Source organism: Athene noctua, chromosome 2, assembly GCF_965140245.1.
Source record: "Athene noctua chromosome 2, bAthNoc1.hap1.1, whole genome shotgun sequence".
Classification (NCBI taxonomy): Eukaryota; Metazoa; Chordata; class Aves; order Strigiformes; family Strigidae; genus Athene; species Athene noctua.
This window is the reverse complement of record NC_134038.1, coordinates 73,748,598-73,772,517: the sequence shown is the minus strand read 5'-3', so window position 1 is coordinate 73,772,517 and position 23,920 is coordinate 73,748,598. Positions and strand designations below refer to the sequence as shown.

General features: G+C 39.0%; 1 protein-coding gene across 8 annotated transcripts in view; it reads left to right on the top strand.

Annotated features, from left to right (window-relative positions):
* The window catches only part of FHOD3 (formin homology 2 domain containing 3), a 405,358-nt gene that overhangs the window by 174,229 nt on the left and 207,209 nt on the right, over positions 1–23,920 (top strand). For all 8 annotated transcript variants that reach the window (XM_074899444.1, XM_074899443.1, XM_074899442.1 and 5 more), the window contains exon 4: positions 10,339–10,406. In XM_074899444.1, the coding sequence (XP_074755545.1) occupies positions 10,339–10,406 (68 nt within the window). The remainder of the gene's footprint in view (positions 1–10,338; positions 10,407–23,920) is intronic.

Sequence of the window (23,920 nt, the reverse complement as noted above, 5' to 3'; positions counted from 1 at the left end):
CACTGGAGCTTCCTCTGGAAGCTTTCCAGAAGGGATCTTCATGGCTATGTGGCTGATGCCTCTCAGTGATGCTGAAGTACAAATAAATATTAATCCTTAATATATGTTGTGTGTCTCAGTCACAGGTACATCTACTGATTTTTGTATGCGAGAATTTTGCGGTGAAGGCTTGGTCCTGACCACTCCAAATGGTCAAAGAAAACCCAGCATTGAGTTGGAACCCATTGACTCCAGCAGTGTGGCTGTGTGACTGGAAAGTCTCACATGCATGTAGGCAATGCAGGCTCAGTTACATAAAGATGCACACACCACTGCAATTGCTAGCTATCTGAGAAGCGGCTTTATCAGATTTTTACTATCAGCTGCAGCTGATGTTCTTTTGCCTGTTGCCTTGCTATCAGATGAGTGGCCCATACGTGCTGTCTAAATTTTCAAACAACCCCTGATGAAGTTGAACACATGCAGTTAATTAGGAAGCTGCATCCTCTGAGGTCTGAAGACTGGTTAAATCGTGATGCACTTCCTGAAGTTGGGCTGGGATCACTGGAACAACATAGTCTTGGAGGTAGAGCCTCTGACATATTTTGGCATGTCTTACGCAACAGTAAAACTTGGTCTGAACTTGAAGCTCAGGAGCTCATTCACGTTCTTGGCAAAAACCTGTGATGTCTTTGAGCTCAGATGTTTTGCTTCTTGCCAAGCTGTCAGCACAGATAAGGCATCCATAGTTCTAGGGATAGCGGGTGTGTGCCTAAATATTTGGTTTGGGGTTTTTTTTTTGGTGATAGGTTGATATAATTTGCTTGTTGCTCTTTGTTTACAAATACTGATTGAGCACAGGGCAGCATGTTGGCATTGTGTTTCAAGTGGAATAAAACCAGAAAACTCAAATCATGACTAGCATGTTGTAATTAAGTACTTGTAATCCAAGAAGCACTGATGTGCTTGTTCAAGCACAAGCATACAGGGCAGCAATTTGGAGACCTGGTTATAAACTGAAACAAATGTTAAAGATTGGTTTCAGTATCCTTTTTTTTAAAAATTTTATTATTATTTTTTAGCTTCAGATTGGGTTACAGTAATCTCTAAAGAAAGCAGTAAGTTCTTCTATATTATTTTCTTTTCTAGCAATTTTCCCTGGCCCCATTCTCTTGAATTATGTAACCTATATTTTAGTATAACAACTACTTTCCTACTGTATTACTCTCCAGGGAACAATTTTGCGTTAGTAGGGGGATGAACAAGATGACCTCTTAAGTCTTTTCCATCACCACTTGCTGTAATACGGTGCTGTAATATTTGACCTTGCTACGCAGCCTTTTCCCTTCTGTAACCCTTTGACTTTTACAGAAGAGCAGTCACAGCATTTTTTGGCCATGCTGAAGTGGCTTCCTTTGAAGTTATCAACCTGAAATGCTGTTTCCTGCACTTTGGAACTTAAGAGTATATTAGTGCCTTTCGCATTCAAGTGGAGAGGACCTGTATAAATAAATCATTGCAGAGAAGTATGCTGTGATGCCTGTTCCATAGCTGAAATGAATGAGCTGAAGAGGCAGAGGATCTTTATTTTGTTAGTTTGTTGGCAAAACTGTAACTCTCGAATATGCCTTTCTAGTGTTGCTTTTTATTTCAAGGAAGGAAGGAAGACCGAGCTGCTTGAGCAATTTGTTCTAGATCTGTACTGTGTCCATGGACCTACTCTGTGTACTTACTTTGCTGCCATTGTTTCCAACAGCAGGCTTTCCTCATTGTGTCCAAAATTATCAGTAGGTAGCGGACGAGATGGGAAACGTAACTGTAAAGGGGGATTCTGTTTTCTAGCTTGCAAAATCAGAAGGGATACATGTGAGAGAAGTAATTTGGAAACTTAAAGAAAAGCTGCAGTGATATATCAAGTGATAAGTGAATTCAAAGATGCCTCGCAGTTCCACTTTGTTCATAGCTTTCAGCTCATAATGGGCAGCAAATGCTTTTTGTGGCATTGGCCTGGCAATAATTTCTCCAGCTCCAGCCTCACCACAAAAGCTAGGTTTTTTCCTGGCTTTTCTGCAGTGAACACCCCTTGTGTTTTCTTTATCTTTCCAGAGATGACAAATTTATAAAGGGCTTTTTAAATCACTGAAATGCTTGAGCCATTCAAGTGTCTTGGTGTTGTTGCTGCTGCTTTCTGTGCAGTTAAGTGATTCCTTGTTGACTCTGGGTTTTTAATGGCCCATTCTAATTTTTACTTCATAATTTAAGTAAAACCTGCTGTTTGTTTTTTTTCTCATGTTCTTTTTTCCACAGCAGCAGTTCTGCAGTACAAAGCTGGGAAAACACTAGCGAGCACAGAGGTATAAAAATAAGGGGAAAAGTACTAGCCCTTTCTGTCAGCCAGCTTTACCCTGCTCTCAGCCCACATCAGCCTGTATGTCCTTCTTTCACTTGCTTATGAGCAAGCAGGGCCCTAATATATTAAGTTAGAAATGGAAATAGTGAAAGGAAGTTTTGACACTGTCAGTTTTTAACATCTTAGCATACCACAGTGCGACATATAGAGTACCAGCTTCCATAGCTGTAACCCCAAGGATCCAGCAGATGAAAGTGAAGGTTTCCTTTTGCACTTAACGATATAAACAGTTGCTGCATTTTAGCATCTCCTTTTAGCATAAATCGTTGGCATTTGTTTGCCATAGTGTGTACAGATAGTGTGACAAATGTTCCTCCTAGTTCCACATGCATGTGGATGTGTCTACAGGAGCAAAGACATAGTAATTTAGAGCTTAGTGAAGGGGAAACTCTGACTAATGGTTTATCTGTGACGTGGTTTGCTTGAAGCAGCAGGATAAACAGAAGTTTGGTAGAAATGGTCAAGAGGAGAAATCAGTTTAGACCTGTTAGGTTCCCAGGGTGGGGTATAATAAAGACTGGAAAGCCCCTTCTACCAGCTCTGTGTAAAAACCTCCTTCTTTTAAATCTTACTTAGATGTTGCTGTAGTTTATCTGGATGTTGGTAATGAATCTCAAGCATTGACTGAAACCTGGAACCAAGGGTTGGGGGAGTCTCCAGGATGTTCAGGAATGATGTGTTGAGAAAGAAGATGACCTATACTTAAAAGATCATTTTTCTCTGTCTGTTTTACACTGATGATTCAGTTTTTCACTCAGTTTCTCCATACTTCCTAATTCTTTGGTTCTCTGTAGGTGATTGTTTAAGCATTACTGGTTTTCTGTTAGTGGTACTCCAGACCTTCACCTCTCCTGATGTCTCCCTCTTACTGAGTCCCCTCTGCTCTTCTGTACTTTTCTTTGCATCGTTTCTTTGTTGTTGCATGTCTCTGATTCCTCATCCTCAAGGTCATTGCTTTTCTCCCCAGTCCTCTGGAGTTTTCTTATTGTTACTCCTTTTTATACAAAAGATTGAATCTCATGTCATCTCTCTTGGAAATACAGGAGCAAGCATCAGGGTACACTTCATGGGGAGGATTCTTGCACCTGGAGGAGTGGATACGTTTCTCACTGAGTTTAAATGTATAATCGTTCTTGTGCTGACAGTTTTATGTTAATTCCCTTGTGGTAGAAGTTAGGATGTTCGGTGCTTCAGAGAAATGTTCAAAAAAGGTTAGCTCCAATCCTTCTTCCCAGAGGGGGTTTCTGCCCTGTGTGCTCTCCCTGTGGAAATCCAGGGGACTGTTTCTGTCGATTGCTTCTTGCAGCAGCAGGAAAGCAGACTTCTGCCCTTGAAGAGGCTGGAAACTCCCTAAGTGCAAGTGTACAGAATTTCTCTGAAATGCTGGCTGTATTGGGAATTTTTCATTCGCACTGGAGATCCTGCCATGAACTTCTCTCTGCCTGCCTGTCCAAACCCACAGGCTCCCTGGGGTTTGCAGGTGGCTCTTTGCACCTTCTGCTTTAAGTCCCTGCCAATGTGGCTTTAGGGTATGGGATAGGAAAGGATGTCCAAGGCTATTTTGTGGCTTTCCCTCCTCCCACTCCCCACCTGCGGGCCCTTTACAAGAGAAAGGGAATAAGGATGCAGGCTTGAAAGAGAACTCTTCTCATATGCAGGCGTAATAGGATCCTCTCCCCACAAAGGATCCCCCTCTCCCAGCAGGGGCAAAGGACCCTGCTTGCTGAGGGGACCCACTGTCCCGGATAATTAGCGAAGCAGCTGCTGTGTGTCTGAATGAAAAGGAAGGGAGGGAGGTTTTGCTCTGACGAGGAGCCGGGGCAGCATTCCTTGGAGGCAGCCTGCACATTCCTCCAAAGCAGTCAGTGCTGATGGTGACATGGGCTCGGCGTTGGCGTGGTCAGGCTTCCCGAAACTTGTACACAGCCACTTGCTTGGCCTCGGGTCCTTTATTGTGAGGAAACTCCTTTTCCTCGCTAAGTGCTAATTGTTTATCTCTGGATCAGTGGGAGAATATATATCTTGAGTTCACATGTGATGTGTTGCACTAATTAATGCGTAACAAACTGTTTATAGAGAGAAAATAAGATCAAATTCAGAGAAAATACAAAGATTTGTAACACGTAAAATGAAGTAATCTCAGCAGAAGCAGCTATTGTGTTAATGCAGTAGTAGGCATTGTGCCTGTGAATGAATCCCTTCTCCGTGTACTTTCTAGGGAGTCCGGGAGGAAAAGGAGAGTGCCTTGTCTGGCCAACACATTTATGACTAGCTTTTGTGAACAAAAGCAAAACTGAAAAGAGAGCCTATTCCTGGCACAGGACCAGGTCTTTTCTTAGAGGACTGCTTTAATTTGTTTGACATACAGTGAAAGACTGGCACACTGCACTAATTACTTTTATATACAGTTGTTTTATAGAACTGCAGCACTATATGTACTCATGGGCCCACTCGAGTAACCCAGTGAAGTCTACCAGGCTGATTCCTGAAGCCTGTTCACAGGATTGGACCCGTATGCCTTGACTTGTTGCCATGCTGCTCACATTTTTACACAGTTTTATAATTGTGCAAATTCATTCAGATAGAATAACACCCATTTAAAATTGGAATAGCATAGTAATAAATTTGGAAGTGTGGTACTTGGCATTTGCAGAAAGAGGTTCTTTTATTGTTGTAAACATTTTTCTTTGTTCATTATTTTTTTCCCCCAATCAGTGCGGGTGGAAACTTAGGCAGTTAGTTTAATTTCTAAAAGACTATTACTGTTACTTCTATCACTAATACTTCTTTCTAGTGAGCACTTAAAATAATGTTTTACTCATTGTTGCAGGGACAAGGATTAAGTTTTTAGTTTCTAAGTACTAGCCATTTTGTAAGTGGCTAGTGGAAGCCAGAGAATATTTCTACTTCCATCCTATGCAAGGACTTTAGAAATGAATGGCAGGAAATGTTTCAAATGTTGTTTAATTAGATCTGCACCAGGTACCCTGCTAATGTAATCAAATGTGGAGTTAATCTCCCTTTATGTTTTTGTAAGGAAAGGAGCTTCATCTTGAAATTATAGTTTAAAGAAAAGAGGCATGGATGGGAGACGTGGAGGTCATTCAGGCAGCAGCAAGTGAAGCAGAGCAACTCCCATTTGTGCTCAGCCAGATGTTCATGAGCCTTTGCCAATAGCTCAAAAGGCTGATGCTACATAAATTACTATATCCCAGGGACTAATTCAATGGGTGTGATGGAAGAGGAAGGGAGGAGGATGGTACCCTGTCGGTCAGAGGTTAGGTGTAACACATGGGGCTGAACCAAGCAATATTCAGTCAGTTCTGTTTTTTCTTTTATTATTGTGGATTTAAAACACCGTTTTTCCTATAAAAAGCAGAAGAAAATATTTTCATTAAGAATATAAATACCAGTTATTATTTTTTTAAATGTCTCTTTTTCCAAGTAATCAAAAAAGAATACCCAACAAAATTTGAGCTTCTGACAGTTGTCTTTTAAAATACAGAAGCCCCTTTGAAAGCTGATTAAAAAAAAAAAAAAATTTAAAGGCTTCTCTTGCTTTCTGAAAAGGTGATGATTACAAACCAAACGGCCTTGCCTTCACTGCCATGTTTGTACCAAATTTACCTAGAGAACATCCTTTTCACCCACCCTGAGTTGTTTTCCTTTCCTCTCTAGGAGAGTTATTTTTACAAAAGTAAAAGCAAACAACACCCCAGAGTAATAAATAATATTTTTCCTTTAGCACATGAAGCCTTCTCTAGACCAAAGTTCTGCCATTGCAAGAAAGTAGGCACTTGTAGGTTGCTAACTCTCATACTGTATCTCACTGTCTATATCAGAATCCCAGTTATCTTTGATGCTCTGCCTGTAGAAAGAAGAGGTGAACTAAGGGAATCTCTTTGTATTTCAAGGATATACCTACCCGTTATGACATGAAGGATAATTTAACAAATGTGACTCTTGCTTGTTACAGGAAGGTAAATAAACTCAAGTCTATACCAGTACCTAGTTTTCTATCAGATAGTTTCTCTGATTTTGAGTTTGAGTTGACTCTGATTTTGAATGTTTGAGTTTGGCCGTGCTGATGCTTTTTAATTTCTCAGTATGTCCTACAGTCTAAAGATAAAAAGCAGGATTTCAAGGTTAATGAAATACACACTCAGCATCCTAAAGAGTATTGCTCAATCAGTGGGAAGCCCATGGAGGGACAGAGTGCCTTTTCTTTCATAAAATAAAGAAATAAGCAGTGCCCTCTAGTGTTCGTTAACATCAGAGGGAACCACCAGGAGAGTCTTCTATCATGTAGGCATCTGCAATTAAACCTATTTCACAGCCACAGATGCAAATCTTTATTTCTTGAGGAAAGGTAGTAAAAAAGAACTGCAATACCATAGTTTATCAGGACATAACTTTGAGAAATTCAGTCATTAATACGTAAATACAGTCAGATATGTCAAAATCCCTGACCCTGACCTGTTTTACCTTCTCTAATTTTGAATAGTATGAGTGTAGTATGTCTCTAACCTGTACCTGACCTTGGAAAGAATGGGAGACGTGTTTTACCAAAGGGGCTCATGAAGTTTTAGGGACAGGTGTAGCAGCAAGTGTTCCTGCTTGAATTTTGGAAGTTCAGTTTCTGGCATAAAGCAGTCCTGGTGTATGTATTCAAGCTTATCTACATTATAACAAAGGAATGAGCATGTAGGTCTTTTGAGCTGTCCCTGGAGCACCTCAGAATTTTTTGGTTCTGGTGATATTAGCAGGTTGGATTCCTGTTTCGAAGCCATAGGCACCATTTGTTTCAATTTAAGTCAATTCTGCCAGGGATGCACCATGGGAATTGCAATCACTTCTGTGCTTTAGCATGGAAGGCTATTTCTTTGTCTGTTTAAAAAGGGAAATGCTTTAAATTGCTTATGTAAAATAGCAAGTGTTTAAAAAGCATTTGCTGTGTGGTTTCTGAATCGTCTTCAGTGTGAAAACATCATAAGCATATGTGCCTTTCCCTCTCTGTTTTTTTAATTTGATTTTCTACCATAGAAAAAGAGATTATGAATTATTTCAGCTTTTCAGTTTCTGCTGATGCATTTTCATAGCCTTGGCTGCAGTCTGGGGCTTTTGGGATGAGCCCCGTAGTCCCTGTGGTGTTAAGGTTATTGTTGACATATAGGAATCCTGTAAGGCCTTGAGAGCATCTTATTGAGTGTCCCTGAGCTGTACGCATTTATTGTTTTCAAAAAAAATCACACAGAAATACAATAAAAGTACAGGTTTTTATAAGGTGACGCATGCAGTATCTTGGCTTATGCAGGCTTTCTTGCCCTGGGTGAGGTTCAGCCTGGACTGTGGTTTTCTAAACCAAAATATCTGATGTAGCATGAGTCCAAGGAGTGACCACCTCACTTTCCTCCTTGGGTTATGCTCTGTGAATATTTCTGATGGTTGCCAACACTGTAAGAAGTGGGTGCCAAGACTTACTGCCCATATTGCCTATGTGTAAGAATACCAGGTGAAGGATTGTATTTCTTGTATTTCTGAGCTGATTCAACAATATTAGCTCCACGTGAGGAGGGATCTGCCAATGTAAATTGTTTCTGCATAGATTGCTGCACCCTGGTAGTTGATGTCAGAAATGAGATTGCTTACCTGGACTGTTGCTCCTCAAAAGGGGTGTCAGACCAGCTCAAGCATTTGCTATACCTGCTGCTGTCTTGTTGCCACTGCTCTTGCCAAGCTTGATACTTCCGGTAGTTATTGATTCTTCAGCTCAAATGATAGACCCCTTTTTGAGCTGCAGTTAATAACTTCTGTCCTCTTTGCTACACGTGAGCAGGGAGAGCATTGTTTGTCCTGATTGCCAAGGACGATGTTAATGCTCTGTGAAAAGACCAAGATGAAAAATGTTCAACATTGTTCCTCTGAGCCATACCAAAAATCTGCACGCACCAATGAAAGCAACCAGTGTTATGGTATCATAACAATGGTTCATTAGGACTTTACCCCGGGCCGGGATGATGATTGTTCTTGTTTAAGACCAAGATCAACAGATGGCATTTGTTAGGATACTCATACTTATGTACAAGTTGCCAGCACTTTAAAAAGTGGTGCCTCTCTTAATTAAGATGATAATGTACTGCCTTGTTTGGAGAGATTCTACTCGTAATGATGCTGGTGAATTATGAATAGAGGGAAATTAGTAATAACAAATGCCAGATGGAGGTATCTTTCAAAGAAGAATATTTTGTGTAATATGGCATGTAAAGTTGACAGACCGGGTCTTAAAAGACCTTTATTATTCTTTAAGCTTTCCTGACAAAATTACTCTTTATCCTGCCAAGAAATGTAGTTTCACATGCCAATGCGTTTTTAAGCGAGAGTAATTAAAGTATGCCTGTAAGTTTATGGCTTGAAGTGAAATCCGTTCCTTCAGTGTTTTGTCAGGAATCTATAAACAGTGCAGGGAAGGAGACAACTTATAACAACAATAGTTTTGCCAATTCTACACATTCTGCCTTTGAAATCAGAGGCAATTAGGGATGAACAAGACTACTTTCAAATTTTACCAAAAAAAAAGTGTAAGTTTTGCTGAAGTTTCACTTCACATTTTTCCTTTGGTTGAAGATGGCTGTTGGGAATAAGAAATGTTTTTCTAAAATTAAAACCTGCCTTCTTTGATTGAAGCAAAAAAATTATTACTGAGTTATAAATGCATTGAATCCTCAAATGCTAGGCCTTTTTTGTAACTTTCTGAGAGAGGGAAATAAAATTTGATTGTATATTGTAAAGTGGTAATTAAAAGAGAAATAGTCAAGGGAAAGTGAGAAATAAAACTTTGGGGTTTGGTATTTAATTTTCTCATAACAATATTCCCACTCCATGGGCATTCCAGCTTTGATCTCATGAACTGCTGGCCACTGTCCGTTGCAGAGAAGATCCTTTCATGATAATCTGTGGGTCAGAAAAAGTGTGTCATGAGAGGTGACCGTGAAGATTTGATTTTCCTTTGTAATTGTCCTCAGATTTCATTAGTGTAGTAAAAACCAATTTAGGACTGTAGAAGTGTTGCATATAGTCTCTCTCTATCAGATATGCCAAACGTAGTAGACCTGAAGAGCATACGTTCAGCTCCATCCACGTATAGTCTCAAATTCTTTCCAAATATGCAATAATAACCTTGAGATGTACAATCCAAGACTTATTCCAAAGGCACAAACATTGTGGCAGGGTTCAGAAAGATAACAGAGGGGTTGCTTTTGTCTTCTTTAAATTGCTTCTATGAGTATGCATTAGTAGGGGAATAAATTAAGCAATACATTTCAGTACTGGATGATGAAAAGAAGGCTTCTGCCTCATTTAGTAAAAGATCAAGATCAGTTTTCATGAGAATAAAACACTGTTTTGAATTATGCTTAGAACAGACTGTCCGACTATTTCTGGTATTAACATTCATCGCCATTGCAGAAGGGATTTAACAATAGAAAGATGAGAACATGAGAAAAGAATGTCTAGAGGGAAGGCAGTCAAGGATGGGATTCAGTGGCTCTAGCTTTGATAACAAAAGCAAAGAGTGCTCTCAGTTGAGTATTTTGAGACTAATCTGGTACTTTCAGTAAGCCCTAAATCTACCCTAATGTAGAAAGAGTAGTATTTCTAGGCATTTTCAAAAACTCCTTAGAGCATTGTTTCTCACTGATTTGTGAATTTACCTGGGAGATGTCATCTGAAGTTATAGACAATTAAACACTGGTTTTACTTGCACTTTTTTAATAAATGAGTCCTGTATAAGTAAAAATTAAATCAGCTTTTTTTTAACAGCGGTCTGTCTAAAGGGAAATGGGTGCTATGGCTCTTCCACTCAAAGTCTTTTGAAATCTGTACTACTTGTTTGCTATGTTGTCAGTATTGTTTATGCTGAACTTCTTTCTGTTGTCCTTTTTTTTTTCCAGAAAAACTTTACAATTCCAATGGACGAGAGCTGAGACGAGCACTTTTCTCCTTGAAACAAATATTTCAGGTGAGCAAATAATAGCTGTCCATTCTGTGATTTGAACACGATTTTTTTTTTTTTTTTTTTAATGTAGAGAGTAATTTAAAGTTGCTGGCAAAAGAGAATTTTAAGACTTGGTTTATAATGTGCAAATAGCCAATTGCTTCTTAGGGTCTTTTCCCTTTATGGTCTGCAAGCCTTCCCCTTTTCCTTTTGGTCTATCAGAAGGCAGGACCAGATGCAGAGTAATCGCAGAGTTAGTGGTTGGTACCTGCCAGGAAAGGAGAGAAGAAAATGGGGACTCTTACATGGAAACAGACTACTCATTAGACAGTGGCATAGTTCTGTGTTTGGGAAGACTGAGAAGGGGATGTGAAAAAAGGATCTAGGAAACCATGGATTGAGGCCATGGCCCAGCATTGGCCTAGTAATTGATAAATAGACTAGGTTTAAGCCACACCAAAAACTGAAAAAGGATGTGAGAGACATGAGACAAATCTTATGAGGAACCAAGGTGTACTGGGAGAGCTCTGAAGGTTTTAGAATTTAGATTTAGGTTAAGGGGAATGATTTATTGATTAGCTGAAAAGATAACTTCACGGAGCTGGGGGAGGGTATAATAGTGACTAATGAGTGTAAGTTTAAGGAAGGGCATGGATTTGAATGGGAGTGTTTGTAATGGAGGAGACCTGAAATCAACAGGATTTTGAGTCCTGTTGGGGAAGTAGACAGTGGGATAGACAAGTGGTGTGGGTGATGATAAAGTGAATTGAGTGAAAGGTTTGGGTTTCAGATTGGTTTTACTGGATAAGAAGGACTTGGGAAACTTACAAGACAGGAAGGAAACTTGCTGGAGAAAACAGGCCAGGAAAAGTGAAAAGAAAATGTTGGTGAGAACTCGAGCATACTGCAAATGTGATCCTAAAATGGAATTCAGGATGACACATTCCATTTCTATCAGTAAATTTGTTAAATCGGTAAAAGTACCTCTCCTCCTTTACTAATGCATACAAATGGAGGATGACAACCTGTAATGTTTTTCAGCTACTGTAGAGTAGGTACAAGGGTTTGAAGCTGTTAATTTAGCATTTTTTGCTTTGTTTTAAATAGACATTTATTCTAAGAAGTATAACGATGTTTAACAATTCTAGAAGACTGCAGAATTGCAAATTTCCAAAACACACAATGCTTTTTTGCATGTTTCAAAGTTAAGCATTTAGAATTTAGGAAATGCCAGAGTGAAAGTTTTCTGAACAATAGGAGTAGATGGTGAAGGGTGGACCATTTAATGGAAAATGTTGGTAGTTGAAGATGTCTTCTGGGTCAGGAAAAAGCCTTTGAATTTTTAAATTTTTGGACAAATAAGGAGTTCCAGCTCTAAAACAGTCTGGTCATCTCATGGCCACAAATTGGAAAACCATTGTCTCTTCAAGGCATTCCCAGGAACAGTCAGCTTGAGAGTCACAGTGATGCAAGTTGGGTTTCCCTGTGAGCATGCCGAGTGGGTGGACTGGGTGCTCAGAGGAAATCAGGCAGGTTTCCACGAGTCTTCTCTGGTTTCTTCACTTTTTGTCTGCCTCAACTCTTTCTGGGAATTATTTGTATTTCTTTGAGTTTATGTATTCCACAGGTTGATGTGGGCACTCACGCATATTTAGCCTCTCTTCCCACCTACCCTGCAGCTCCCATAACCTCCCATTATGACTTCTCCCGGTTTGGGTATTCACAAATGTTCTCTTCCATGTAGGTTATTTGGAGTCTAGTAGGTATTTCTGAGCACACAGTGAACATATCAGTAAGTTCTTTCTGTGAACACACCAGTAAGATCTCTCTGTCTTCCAGCTGATCAGCTGTTTTCATGGAAGTGTTTGAATACTTATAAATTAATTGGAGTTAACTGGGTTCAAGAGAAATGAGAGGGAAGGGCAAAGTGATGCATACAAACCCCTATCTGTGTATGAATTTAGTTTTTAAGTGAAGCCTGTCTGATGGTTTCAGAACATAATTTCCCTTGAAGAATTCGACTTCCCTGCTTCCTAATATATGTGACACGGAAAGGAATTTGGGATTTATCTGTTACCACTTTAAGTAGCTACTTCTGGTAGAACTGTAGCTGATGTTGAACATACCCTTCAAAAAAATCTTCATATACTTTAAAAATACAGGTTCTCATTAGTGGATAACAGAGCAGGAGTCTTCCTCAAGTTGGAGAGTATTCATATGATATGCTGAAGTATCTGAGGTAGTACACTTCACACTGGAAGATGAGACCCTGTATGATGTAAACTCCTGTTTACCTGTCAATTTTGCTGTCCTTAACCACAGTTACTGGCATTGATAAGGACATCTTTTGTGTATGGTTTTAGTTTGTCTCATAATGAACCATGACAGAGAATGTAATGATTTTTATATCTGTTTTAGAAAGAAAAGCTGTTTCATTTTTTTAGTGAAGAAAAATACATGTTAAGGTTATAAGGTTATATTATAGACCAAACACTATAGTCCAAAAGGTCATACCTAAATTATTTTTTAGTCTATAACATTAAAGTATGTCAGCATTAGAAATCTAGAATTCTGTTAAAAGTGTTTTTAAAAGTATATTTTTCAACATAAACATCTGTTTGATTTTCTATCTCATATTTAGTGTATTAAATTACTTAAGAGCATAATATTTTGGAAACAAAATGTTGACTTCAAAACCAGTCTTTATTTTCATTTTAACAGTTTTTCAGACTGTTATGGAGACTTCATCATGTCTTTAAGTGCCAAGACAGTTCGTAACACCATGTTTTTATAATCATTTCATCATAGCTGAGTTAATTTGGCACAGTTCTGTGTCAGTATCATTTTTAATTTAAAGAGCTTCAAGGTAACGTGCAGTCTCTTATTTGCATTAAGTGGGAACAAGCCCAAGTTTTACATCAAATATGAATTTTAAATAGTTGGAGCTCATGGTTTTTCATGCGAGGCCTCAGCAAAGCTTAGCAGTGTTTGGCAAAAGCAATGCTTTTGTTTCACATTTTAAATAGAAGATTCATTTGACAAGTCCAACTTGGAATTTGTGTATGGTTTCTTCTGGTGGGTTGGTTTTGGCAAAATGATAAAGGTTATGTGGAGTGTTTTTCTTTGACAGTAGTGCCATTCTGTTACTGTCATTCATTCTGAAGAGTTAAGATAGCCACTCTCATCTTCTTTTGCTGGACTTTACTGCAGTATTATTCTTCTGATTTACCAATATGCTTTTTGATGAACAAACTTAACAGACAAAGGAAAGTAATGTTCAGACTTGTATATGAAGCACTTGACCTTAAAAGAACTGAAAAAAGATTTACGGATATAATTGACAACCTGTTTAGCTCCCTTCGAATGTATTTTCTGAGAGACTTCGGAGTTGCCTGGTTCTTGCATTTATCAGAGATTTGTTAATTTTGTGCAAAGTGCTAAAACTCCAAAGGCATCCTGGGCAGAATCCAGCTGAACATAGCACTTATAAAACCAGGGTCAAAAAACATTCTTGCATTTTCTGATTGTGATATTATAAGATAGATAAAAATACAGCTGCTTGAAACATTTATTTCAATATCGATCTTAAGAACAGAAAAATTGGGTACAAGCCCTATAATGTATGTAAATAACTTTGTGCAATTTACATGATACTAAAAAAATTGATTTAAAAAGACCTTTGATACAACTAGATGTAATATAAAGCAAGCATGTTTTAAAACCTATAAATAAAAGTGTTCCTTGTAGATACATTACAAAGCACAGTTTCAATTTATGCTGATTGCATAATTTCAAAATATTAAATAACTGGATAAGACTATGGTGTTATAAGAAAAATAAGAAAGCTATAAAGTATGTTTCAAGTCTGAAATCTGTAATCATGTGTAAATCTGCTTAAAGTTTTGGAAAATATTTTTAATCAATCAATGCATTAGGTTTTCTGGAAAGCAAACCTAAAGGGTATATTTTAAAGTGTTAAGGAAAAAAAACAGTTTTCATTTATGTCTCTTTCCCACACTAAATGTTGTTTGACAAGTGCAGGAGATCTCCCACTATTTTTCTTGAGGAGCCTGGATTCCTGTTTTGTGTTGTCATCAGAATATCAAGCAACACAGTTACAAAATTCTCTCCTATTGTTGAGAAATTCATTAATCATTGAACAATTGAGCTTTGTGTAAAACGTCACAAAGAACAGCTATGTAGGGGCCCTGGAAACATTAACTAGAAGGTGTTTGGATAGACACAGTCTTATCAGTGAGTGAAATCAAATGTCACACACTTCAGCTGCTAAGGAGTCATCAATCATCCTTAGGAGAGCAGAAGGAGTATTTTGTGTTTGCCTCATTGATCTCAAGGAAGGAGGCTGCTCCTTCCCCTCTTGCAAGCATGACTGATGACTCCTTAGGGTTTGAAGCTGTGTGACAGTTGATTTAGGGGCTGCTGCCATCACTTGTGAGGCAAACTGCCACCTCTCCCCCTTAATAGCCTTCTTGGAAGGGTTCTTGATTAAGTCATGAAGAAGAGAGAAGCCTTCATTTCCTTCCCAAATTGAATTTACCATAGTTCCATGTAGCAGTTTACAAATCTGTTTAATCTGGTTTTATAAAGGATATGTCTCATTACTGTTCAGACATTAACATAGATAGGACAAGTTAAACATAAAAATGGGGTTCTCAAGTTCATTGGCAAATAGTGTCATCTTCATGCCTAGAAAATGTTATAGGCTGAGATTTAAACAGTTCTTAATGAGACTATAGAATGTGAACTCCTGTGAACCACAAGGATAGCCTAAAAACTTGGGAAGCCACCATTATTCATTCTCTAATTTGTACAAATCTTTGAAGTGAAACAGGAAACCTTGTTTTGTATGGAGCCTATGTCCCTTTAGCTTCCTCTCATATGTAATACATTGCATGATAGGTTTTTGATTTGTTGCTTAGCTGCCATGAAGAATATCCCTCATAGGGTCTGGTCTGTGTGATTTTTCTAGTAATTTTTAATTCGGCTATTAACTGGGAGGAAAAAACCACAGTGTATTGATGTATCTGCTGTCTGCTCAAGGTGCAGAGGATGACATTTTCTCCTCATTAAGTCAGTGGCATAAAATGTCTTTAATTTCAGTGTTGCTTTTACCTGGTGGTTGAGTGTGTACAGGCAGATGGACTGTGGTAAACAGAGATGGCAACAGTGGGACTTTTTTGTTCATTTCCCACTAAATGCTTTGTCTTTATAAGGAGAGGCAGCCAAAGCTTTTCTGGCTAATAATTCTATAGAATAATCTGATACTGAGGTATGACTTATTTTTTGCTTGCTTGCTTGCTTCTTACACTCACAAGGACAAAAAAGTTATCTGGGGAAAAAGATCTGTAATTAATCTGTGCCTTCATTAATTGAAAGAAAATACTGAAAGCAGAAAGTTACTTGCAAACGGTTCAACTTGCTGAAATAGCAGTAGAGTTTCTTTTCCATGTTCTTTCTTTCAACCTGTTTTAGGGATCGTATTACAGTTCAGTCAGTTCCTCCTCCTGAAAGATGGAATGCATCAGTTTATTGCTCTGTACAACACAAAGAGGTAGCCCACCATTTTCAGTGGTAGAACTTGATGGTAACTCAGGGATCTTTCTCAGGTGAACATGACATTATGCAGCTGCGAGATTAAGTGCAGTGAGAACACTAGAATCAAGCATTATATTTCTACCTTCAGCTCCCTCATCTGATACAGGAATCAGGCAGGTTATGTTAAAGTAGTGAAGTTAATGACCAGAGTCATTGTAGAAGCAAAACACCATGTTCAGAGTAAAGGGGAAACAGAACTTTCTTGGAGAAGATGATGGTGAAGATCAGGCAGGATCACAATAATTTGATCTTTAACAAGATTTTAGACAAGATTTTTAAAAAAGGAAAAGATTTTTAAAGATTTTTTTAAAAATGAAAAAAAAAAAAAGAACACACCTTGCTAAGAAAGTTTTAAACTTCTAAATCTTTTCATAAATGTATGCAGTATTTGTTGTCTACCTGCTACCACACTTTTTCTTGTTTTTCTTGGCTGGAACTTGATGCTCTAAACGTACCTGAACTGTGTCTAATAAACACTGATTTGACTGAGGAATCTCAACAAATCTAATAAAGCTGAATTTGATTCTTATCTATTAATTTTTTTTTTCAATAATTTTTTTCATATGCTGCAGGACAGCTACTGAGATAGATAAATGGCTAATGCTGGTTATCTTAGCTATCAGCATACCTGCCATTTGAGAAATTTGAGAACTTTGAAAAAGACTTTGAAAAGTCTTTTCATTACTGAAAAGTTATTAATACAAATGTCTTCTCTCAAGTTTTATATATTTTTAAAAATTCAGACAGGTTAAAAAAAGTCCTAAAACGTCTGAACCTCTTTCAGATTAGAGTACTTCCCAGTATCCTCAAGCTTGAAGAAATCCTATCTGTAAGAGAATTGCATGTTTGTTTCAAGGTATTAATACCGGATAAGTCTTCGTGTGTTTTAATTTGTAAAGTAATGTTAACTATTCGAATACTTATTTTGCCCCCATTTATTCTTTCAACTATCCAAAAGAAACTGCAGAAAGGCATACAATTCAAAATGTGTACGGGTGTAAAGGAGGCCTGAAACAGGAGACACCAGCAAATGCTGTATTTGTTTTGCTGGTATTTTTAGCGCAATACAAAATATGTTCTTGAGAAACAATGGAATATTTCTTTTCTGGACTGAGAGTATTTCAGAAGGGAGACTTGGGGATTAATGACTGTAAGTCAAACACTTTACTTTTGGGTGAATTTCTGTATGTCTTCATTGGTACCAAGGTGGCAATCCATAATAAGCAATAGTGTGGTCTGTGTTTGAAATGTTTTCATCTTGTACAGAAATAAAGTTTATTTTTTAATACTTTAATGGCATAGAGTTAGCTGGCACAGATGTGCTTAAAAGGCTGGCAAAAAAACTGATGGCATTTGGTGATTGCTACTTAGAAAACTGACTCATGGCAAGACTATGCAATGGAATTGATACTTGAGGGTGAATTTTCCTTGTAATCATCACTAGAAACCAAACTTTGCATTGCAGGTTGCTTAAATATATTACCCCACTGAAAATAAAGTAGAATTGTCATTTCCATGCACACTGTTGTAAAATACTGCTCCATGTAAATAGATGTGAGAATAGGAAAAAAGGGAACAGTGTAAAAATACTGAGGTTTTATATAGTGTTATGGTCATGTTTCTACACAGACATACATGTAATGAGTTGGGAAGATGTAAAGGCTGAAGGAGAGAAGCAAATAAGGAGTCTGGAGTCAGCATGTAGGGGAAAGCTTGGGGTGCAGAAGGGTGGAAACTTTGGCACAGCTGTGGCAGCAGTCAAACAGCTGAAGTGCATTTGTAATCAGCAGAGATACCAAGGGGAAGGAGCTTCCATTGAGGGACAACTGACTGCTTTATCCTGGTCAAATCCTTGACTGTCAAAACGCTTCTGCCATTGCCTCAGTTACCTCTAACAGCTGAGTGCAGTTTTGGAACATTGTAGTCCAGGTCACCTTTGTTCTCACAGGATCACAGAATGGTTTGGGTTCAAAGGGACCTTAAAGATCATCTAGTTCCAACCCTCCTGCCATGGGCAGGGACACCTTCCACTGGATCAGGTTGCTCAAAGCCCCGTCCAACCTGGCCTTGAACACTGCCAGGGAGGGGGCAGCCACAGCCTCTCTGGGCAACCTGTTCCAGTGCCTCACCACCCTCACAGGAAAGAATTTCTTCTTTCTATCTAATCTAAATCTACTCTCTTTGAGTTTAAAACTATTGTGCCTCATCCTATCACTACAATCTCTGAGAAAGAATTCCTTTCCATCTTTCCTGTAGGCCCCCTTTAAGTACTGGAAGGCCTCTATGAGGTCTCCCCAGAGCCTTCTCTAGGCTGAACAACCCCAACTCGCAGCCTGTCCTCATAAGGGAGGTGCTTCAGCCCCCTGGTCATCTTTGTGGCCCTCCTCTCCACCCACTCAAGCAGGTCCATGTCCTTCTTATGTTGGTGACCCCAGAGCTGGTCACAGCACTGCAGGTGGAGTCTCACAAGAGCAGAGTAGAGGGGCAGAATCCCCTCCCTCGATCTTCTGGCCACACTTCTCTTGATGCAGCCCAGGATAGAGTTGGGAGTGCAGGTTGCTGGCTCATAGTCAGTTTTCCATCCACTACTACCCCCAAGTCCTTCTCCACAGGGCTGCTCTCAATCCACTCATCACCCAGCCTGTATTGTGCTTGGGATTGTCTCAACCCCTTGGACAGGACCTTGGTTTTGGTCTTGTGGAACTTCATGAGGTTTGAACAGGCCCACATCTCAAGGCCGTCAAGGTCCCTCTGGATGGCACATCCCTTCCCTCCAGCATGTCAACTGCACCACACAGCTTGGTGTCATCAGCAAACTTTCTGAGGGTGCACTCAGTCCACTGTCCATGTCACCAACAAAGATGTTAAACAGCTCTGGTCCCAGTACCAACCCCTGAAGAATGCCACTCATTACTGCTGTCCACTCAGACGTGGAGACATTGACTGCAGCTCACTGAGTGCAGCCATCCACCCAATTCCTTATCCACTGAGTGCATCAAATCCACGTCTCTTGAATTTAGAGACGAGGATGCCATGTGGGACATTGTCAAGGAGTTCTTCTAGGTGTGCTGGTGGGAGTGTGGGGGAAGGAAGACAGAAACTGAACTTGCCTAACATACTTATCTTGGGATAGTTTCTGAGTTGCCAAATATCAGGGAGTGAAAATACTTGTCCTAGAGAGATGGTCTCTTCATGACTGCAGAAGACTATTCTCCTACTCCCCCCGAGAGGTGTGTTTCATTCATCTTCTAAAAGTAGTGTTCTCATTCAAAGTAGAGCTGAGTTCTGATTCAGAGTAGAGCTTAACAAGACTTGCCTGCTTAACCACCAGCTCATCTGATCCATACGGAGAATTGTTTTGTAGCTGCTTAAATAATTTAGATTGAAATGGCAATAATAGGACTTAAGTTTATTTATGTATGTGTGTATATATATGTGCGTGTGTGTATGTTTTTGGAATGATTTCTTTCCAGGTTTGTTTGCAATAGATGACTTGGCTTTAAAAATGGACTGAAATAAATAACTGAAATAAACAGTGACAATTGAATTAGATAGTATCAGGCACTTCTGGATTGGCAATCTAGTATTTTAATTATATCAATAATTTTGGAGTCCAAAGAATAGAACTATAGTTTAAAGTGTGGGAAAGTAACTATAAATTATATCTTGGCAGTCCGTGCTCCTTCAATCACTTCCTGACTATGTTTACTCAGTTTTCAAGCCAGAATGAGCTTTTCTAACTGCAAACATTGCAAGCCAATCTTGATCTATAAAATGCAACCTGTTGCTTAGCCAGTAAAAAAGCTGGACTCCAGAAATGGTCTGGGATTTCTGTTTCTAATAGAGCACGGCATAACTCTTTTATTACTACATCGTTGTAGTCTTGTCAATGGGAGTAATTATTTTGCTGGTAACTTTAGCAGATGTGATGCATACTGAAGGCAGGTAGCAATAGTTAAAAATATTCTTGTGGAGACTTTATTGTGGTATATTTCTAACGTAGACTCTGGGGTTGCAGAGCTAGGCAGCTCAAAGGACGGCTGAGAGGAACTGGCTGTCAATTTTCCCTTGTTTCTGAGGCAGAACATCATATAATCATTTCAAATTATATGGGGAACCTGTGGACATGAAGGCTTTCAGGTAATGGAAGTGGATTCTGGTCATAGCCCAGCACTGCCACATTGCTACTGCTGCTCAGGGCAGTCAGGTTAGGAGCAAGCTGTGGGGTTGTTTGGGTTTTTTTTTTGTATATTTGAGGGTATGCTGGAGCCAGAGGAATGCTTGGGAAAGATGATCAGTAGATTTCTATTTTCCTTGTGCTATTAGGAGTAGAAAGGGTGGAATAAGGACTTAACCATCATTGATTCTACTGCTAACAGAAACCTGGATTTTATCATTCTGCTTTTATTTTTTTAGTAACAGAGGAGGCTTTTCAAGTATATTGGGCAATAGTCCTGCATTTTACTTACTTGTGGTGGAGTGTCAGATGTATTGTCATTTGAGATTTACGCTGGTGAAAGCCTGCAGTCGCACATGGTTTGCTCCTTGACCTGCGTCCTCCTTCCTCCCTTTCCTCACCAGTCAGCTGCTGTCCCTCTACTGCTAATTTACATCCCCAAATGAATGATGCTTAATCCCTAAACCTTAATCCTCCTAAAACCAGAGCTGAACTTTGTGATCCTACTTTGACTTTGCAGGAGATTTAAAAAAAAAAAAAAAAAAAAAAAAAGGTGAAAAAATGTCTTTTCTAAGGAAGATGGCCATCATTTATATTGGGAAGGGGGGGGGGGGGTCTTTTCATGAGTGCAAGTATTTTTCCTTGTTATTTTATTTTTTTCACATTGAGCATAATCATCTGGGTTTTCTGTTTCAGTTCTGCCTCCTTGCTGTGCAGTGGGTACTTTGGGCAGGGGAATCTGAGGAAGAGGGGTTTCCAAGGAGACCTTACTCTGATGTGTTAATGTGGAGTGGGGACAATGCACTTTCCCAGCCTGCTATTTCACAAATGAACATAGCAATGAGTGAAAATTTCCCTAGCAGCCCCTCTTTAAAAGTAGTGATTTTTACTTCAGAAGTCAGTGTCTGAATGAGACATGCCCTTTCTGCCTGTAGGACTCTGTATTGATATGCTGCCAGCATCTTGTCCCATGAGATTTCGGGCAGCAGAGGAGGATGCTCCTCCTCTTTGAATCTGGTAGGATTTACATTTCTCCTCTTATGCTACATTGCACAGTGAATTGGCAATATTCATGTTGTCTTGTGCTTAGGTGAATTATCACATCGTTACAACGTGAATGCAGTACATCTTTGTGAAGTTACTGGTTTTGGTATACAGATAAAATCAGAGTTGGCCTGAGATTCAAAGTCTGAATCTCTCTTAATGGGGATGTTGTAGAATGACAGAGCAGAAAGGGAAGATCTTCCTCAGACTGAGAATGAAGTGTGTCAACCACTGGAGCTTGATGTGGGTGCAGTCCCCTCCTGTAAGCCCATAGACAAAGCTTATCAAGTAGATTCTTGTGGCTGTGGCTGGTACCCCGGCTGCCTGTGCTGTTCTCACTTCTAGGTTGGATTATTGCAATTTTTGCATTCTGGAAAGTTTGGTTGGTACAGAATGTGATTGCTGGCTTACTCAGTAATGTGTCCTGTAGAGAGCACAGGCTGGGGAACCCCATGGTTCCTTATTTAAAGTGAACATTATAAAATGTGCAATGTTTAGCTTTTTAACAGAAGCAGGAGAGAATTTTACAGCATAGGATTAAGTATGGGAATGCTCAGGCAACCAGAAACAATGAAATAGCTTATGAAAGGAAAGGAAAAAACATAAAAATCAGGTTCTCGTTGGTGGAAATCTCATAGGCAAGCATCTTGTTATGATTCCTTGGAAAGACAGTACTCAGTACAGCTGTTAGCCACGTAAGAGAGAAATATGTATGTGCATATCCAAATGTGAATATTCAGTTACTAATTCAGTTTCCCCAAATACTTGGAAAGGAGCTTTCAGCAGTACTTGTTAACTTTAAAAAAAAAAAATTTCCTTGAGAAACTGTGTTCCAAAACTTTGATTCTTATTAGGAAGAGAAGCACTTTCTTGTGGCATAAAAGTAATCATGCTTTGGGTAAAAGTTTTCAAGCATATGGTCTGCAGAAATAGCAGGCTTCAGAAAGATTTATCTTTAACAGTATGTAAACAATTTATCTTTGCATATGGAAGCTGCACATCAGATAGGATGCATTCTTGCAAAGTGCCATTCTTTGAAAAACTCTTCAGCTTTCACCTTCAGATAAGACCCCACAAAACTGCATTAGAGAATATATCAAATGATACAGAGACAGGAGAACTGCTAGGAAAGAAGGGAATCCAGCCTACACTTTTTATTCTGCTAATGAGCATATTATATAGACTGCTTGATCACAGGGTTTGTGAGGTCTTTCTAATAGCTAGGCTGAGTTATAGAGGTGAAAGTATGATTTGTGCATTTTGTCAACCATATAAGCAAGCTTTAATCTCATCAGTTTTAATACATTTAATTTTTTTTTAGTTATACTTTGGACAAAAATAGAACTCCATTACAAAGCGACATACATTATCTTGTTTTTTCTTCCTGTGAGATTCCTGAAGAAAGGAAGAGACCATGATCTGTTCTAAGTGTGTGAATGAACGTGTAAAATATAGTTATCTGAGGAGGACAGTGGTATCTTTTCATAAAGACTTTTAAGTAGCCAGCTTTTGTGTCACTGCACAATCTTTACGGTTGCAGGAGCTTAGCAAGAAGCTTAGAGAGCTTTGCCTGTGTTTTCCTGCTTTTCTCATCAGGGCCTTGATGCCCGCTGATTAAGTGGTCATAAATCTTTGTGATATTAGCAGAGGAGTCCATTTCCATAGCAAATGACAACCTTTCCCTGCCTCCTTTTAACTGTTATCACACGCATGTGGCAGCTACTTGTACCTATCGTTGTCACACACACGCCATATATTCCGTACAATGAATGCTCTCTTCCTGGAAACCTGAACCTCTTACCATTGCTAGAGAGTAGCCTTTACTCTTGAGGTCACCTAACTTGGCAAGTCAGTGAGTTAATGGGTCTGAAAAGATTATCCTAGACCAAAATTGATGTAAACATTCTCCTTTCAATGTAGAACGTATGGTCTTGGATGTCTTTCATCTTTTGCTGCACATTCCAGATGTTTGCTTCTTTCCTCTCATCATATATACATGATGGGATAGATAATGTACTGAGTTCAGATTTATGTCTAGAGCGTGATGTGTTTGTACACTGCTTCATTACACCTTCTTTTTCCCTTTTATTTGGGAAAGGAGAAGTACCTTAAAAGCCTTTCTTAAATTCAGGTTTGATTTGTTTATTCAGTGCTTTCCAAAAGCAGTCTGGTTAGAGTCCCTCATCCCCTTCATTTCCTTTGCTGTTCTCCTGCAATATATCTCCTTTCAGTCAAGGACGACTCCATGATGTAGTGGTTTACTCCTTTGGCTGCTTTGAAATAGTTCCAGAAGGCAGATCTCACAATTTGCTTTGGGAAGGTCCTTGTTTTAAAATAAATAAATAAATAAAAAGTCATCAATACAAAACAGATCTCTAGCATGAGGTATTTTGAGAATAAAATGCTATTTTTTTTTCCCCAGATGATACTCCAGTATGCATTTACTATTTAAGATTATGGGGAATATAATAATCTTAATATACTGTTAAGATTATGGGGAAGTTATAATGGTATGTCAGTTTTTATCTTTCACTGAATAACAACAGCCCTTAATGGATATGCAATGTTAAAAAATTGATTTTGTTTTTGTAGTTGACCTGAAGGTCTCTGAAGCTGAACTACTGCTTACTTCCCTAGCATAGGGACATTTTCTTTTGTATCATCCGAACATCTTTTATTTTTCCCAAACAGGCATGTTAGG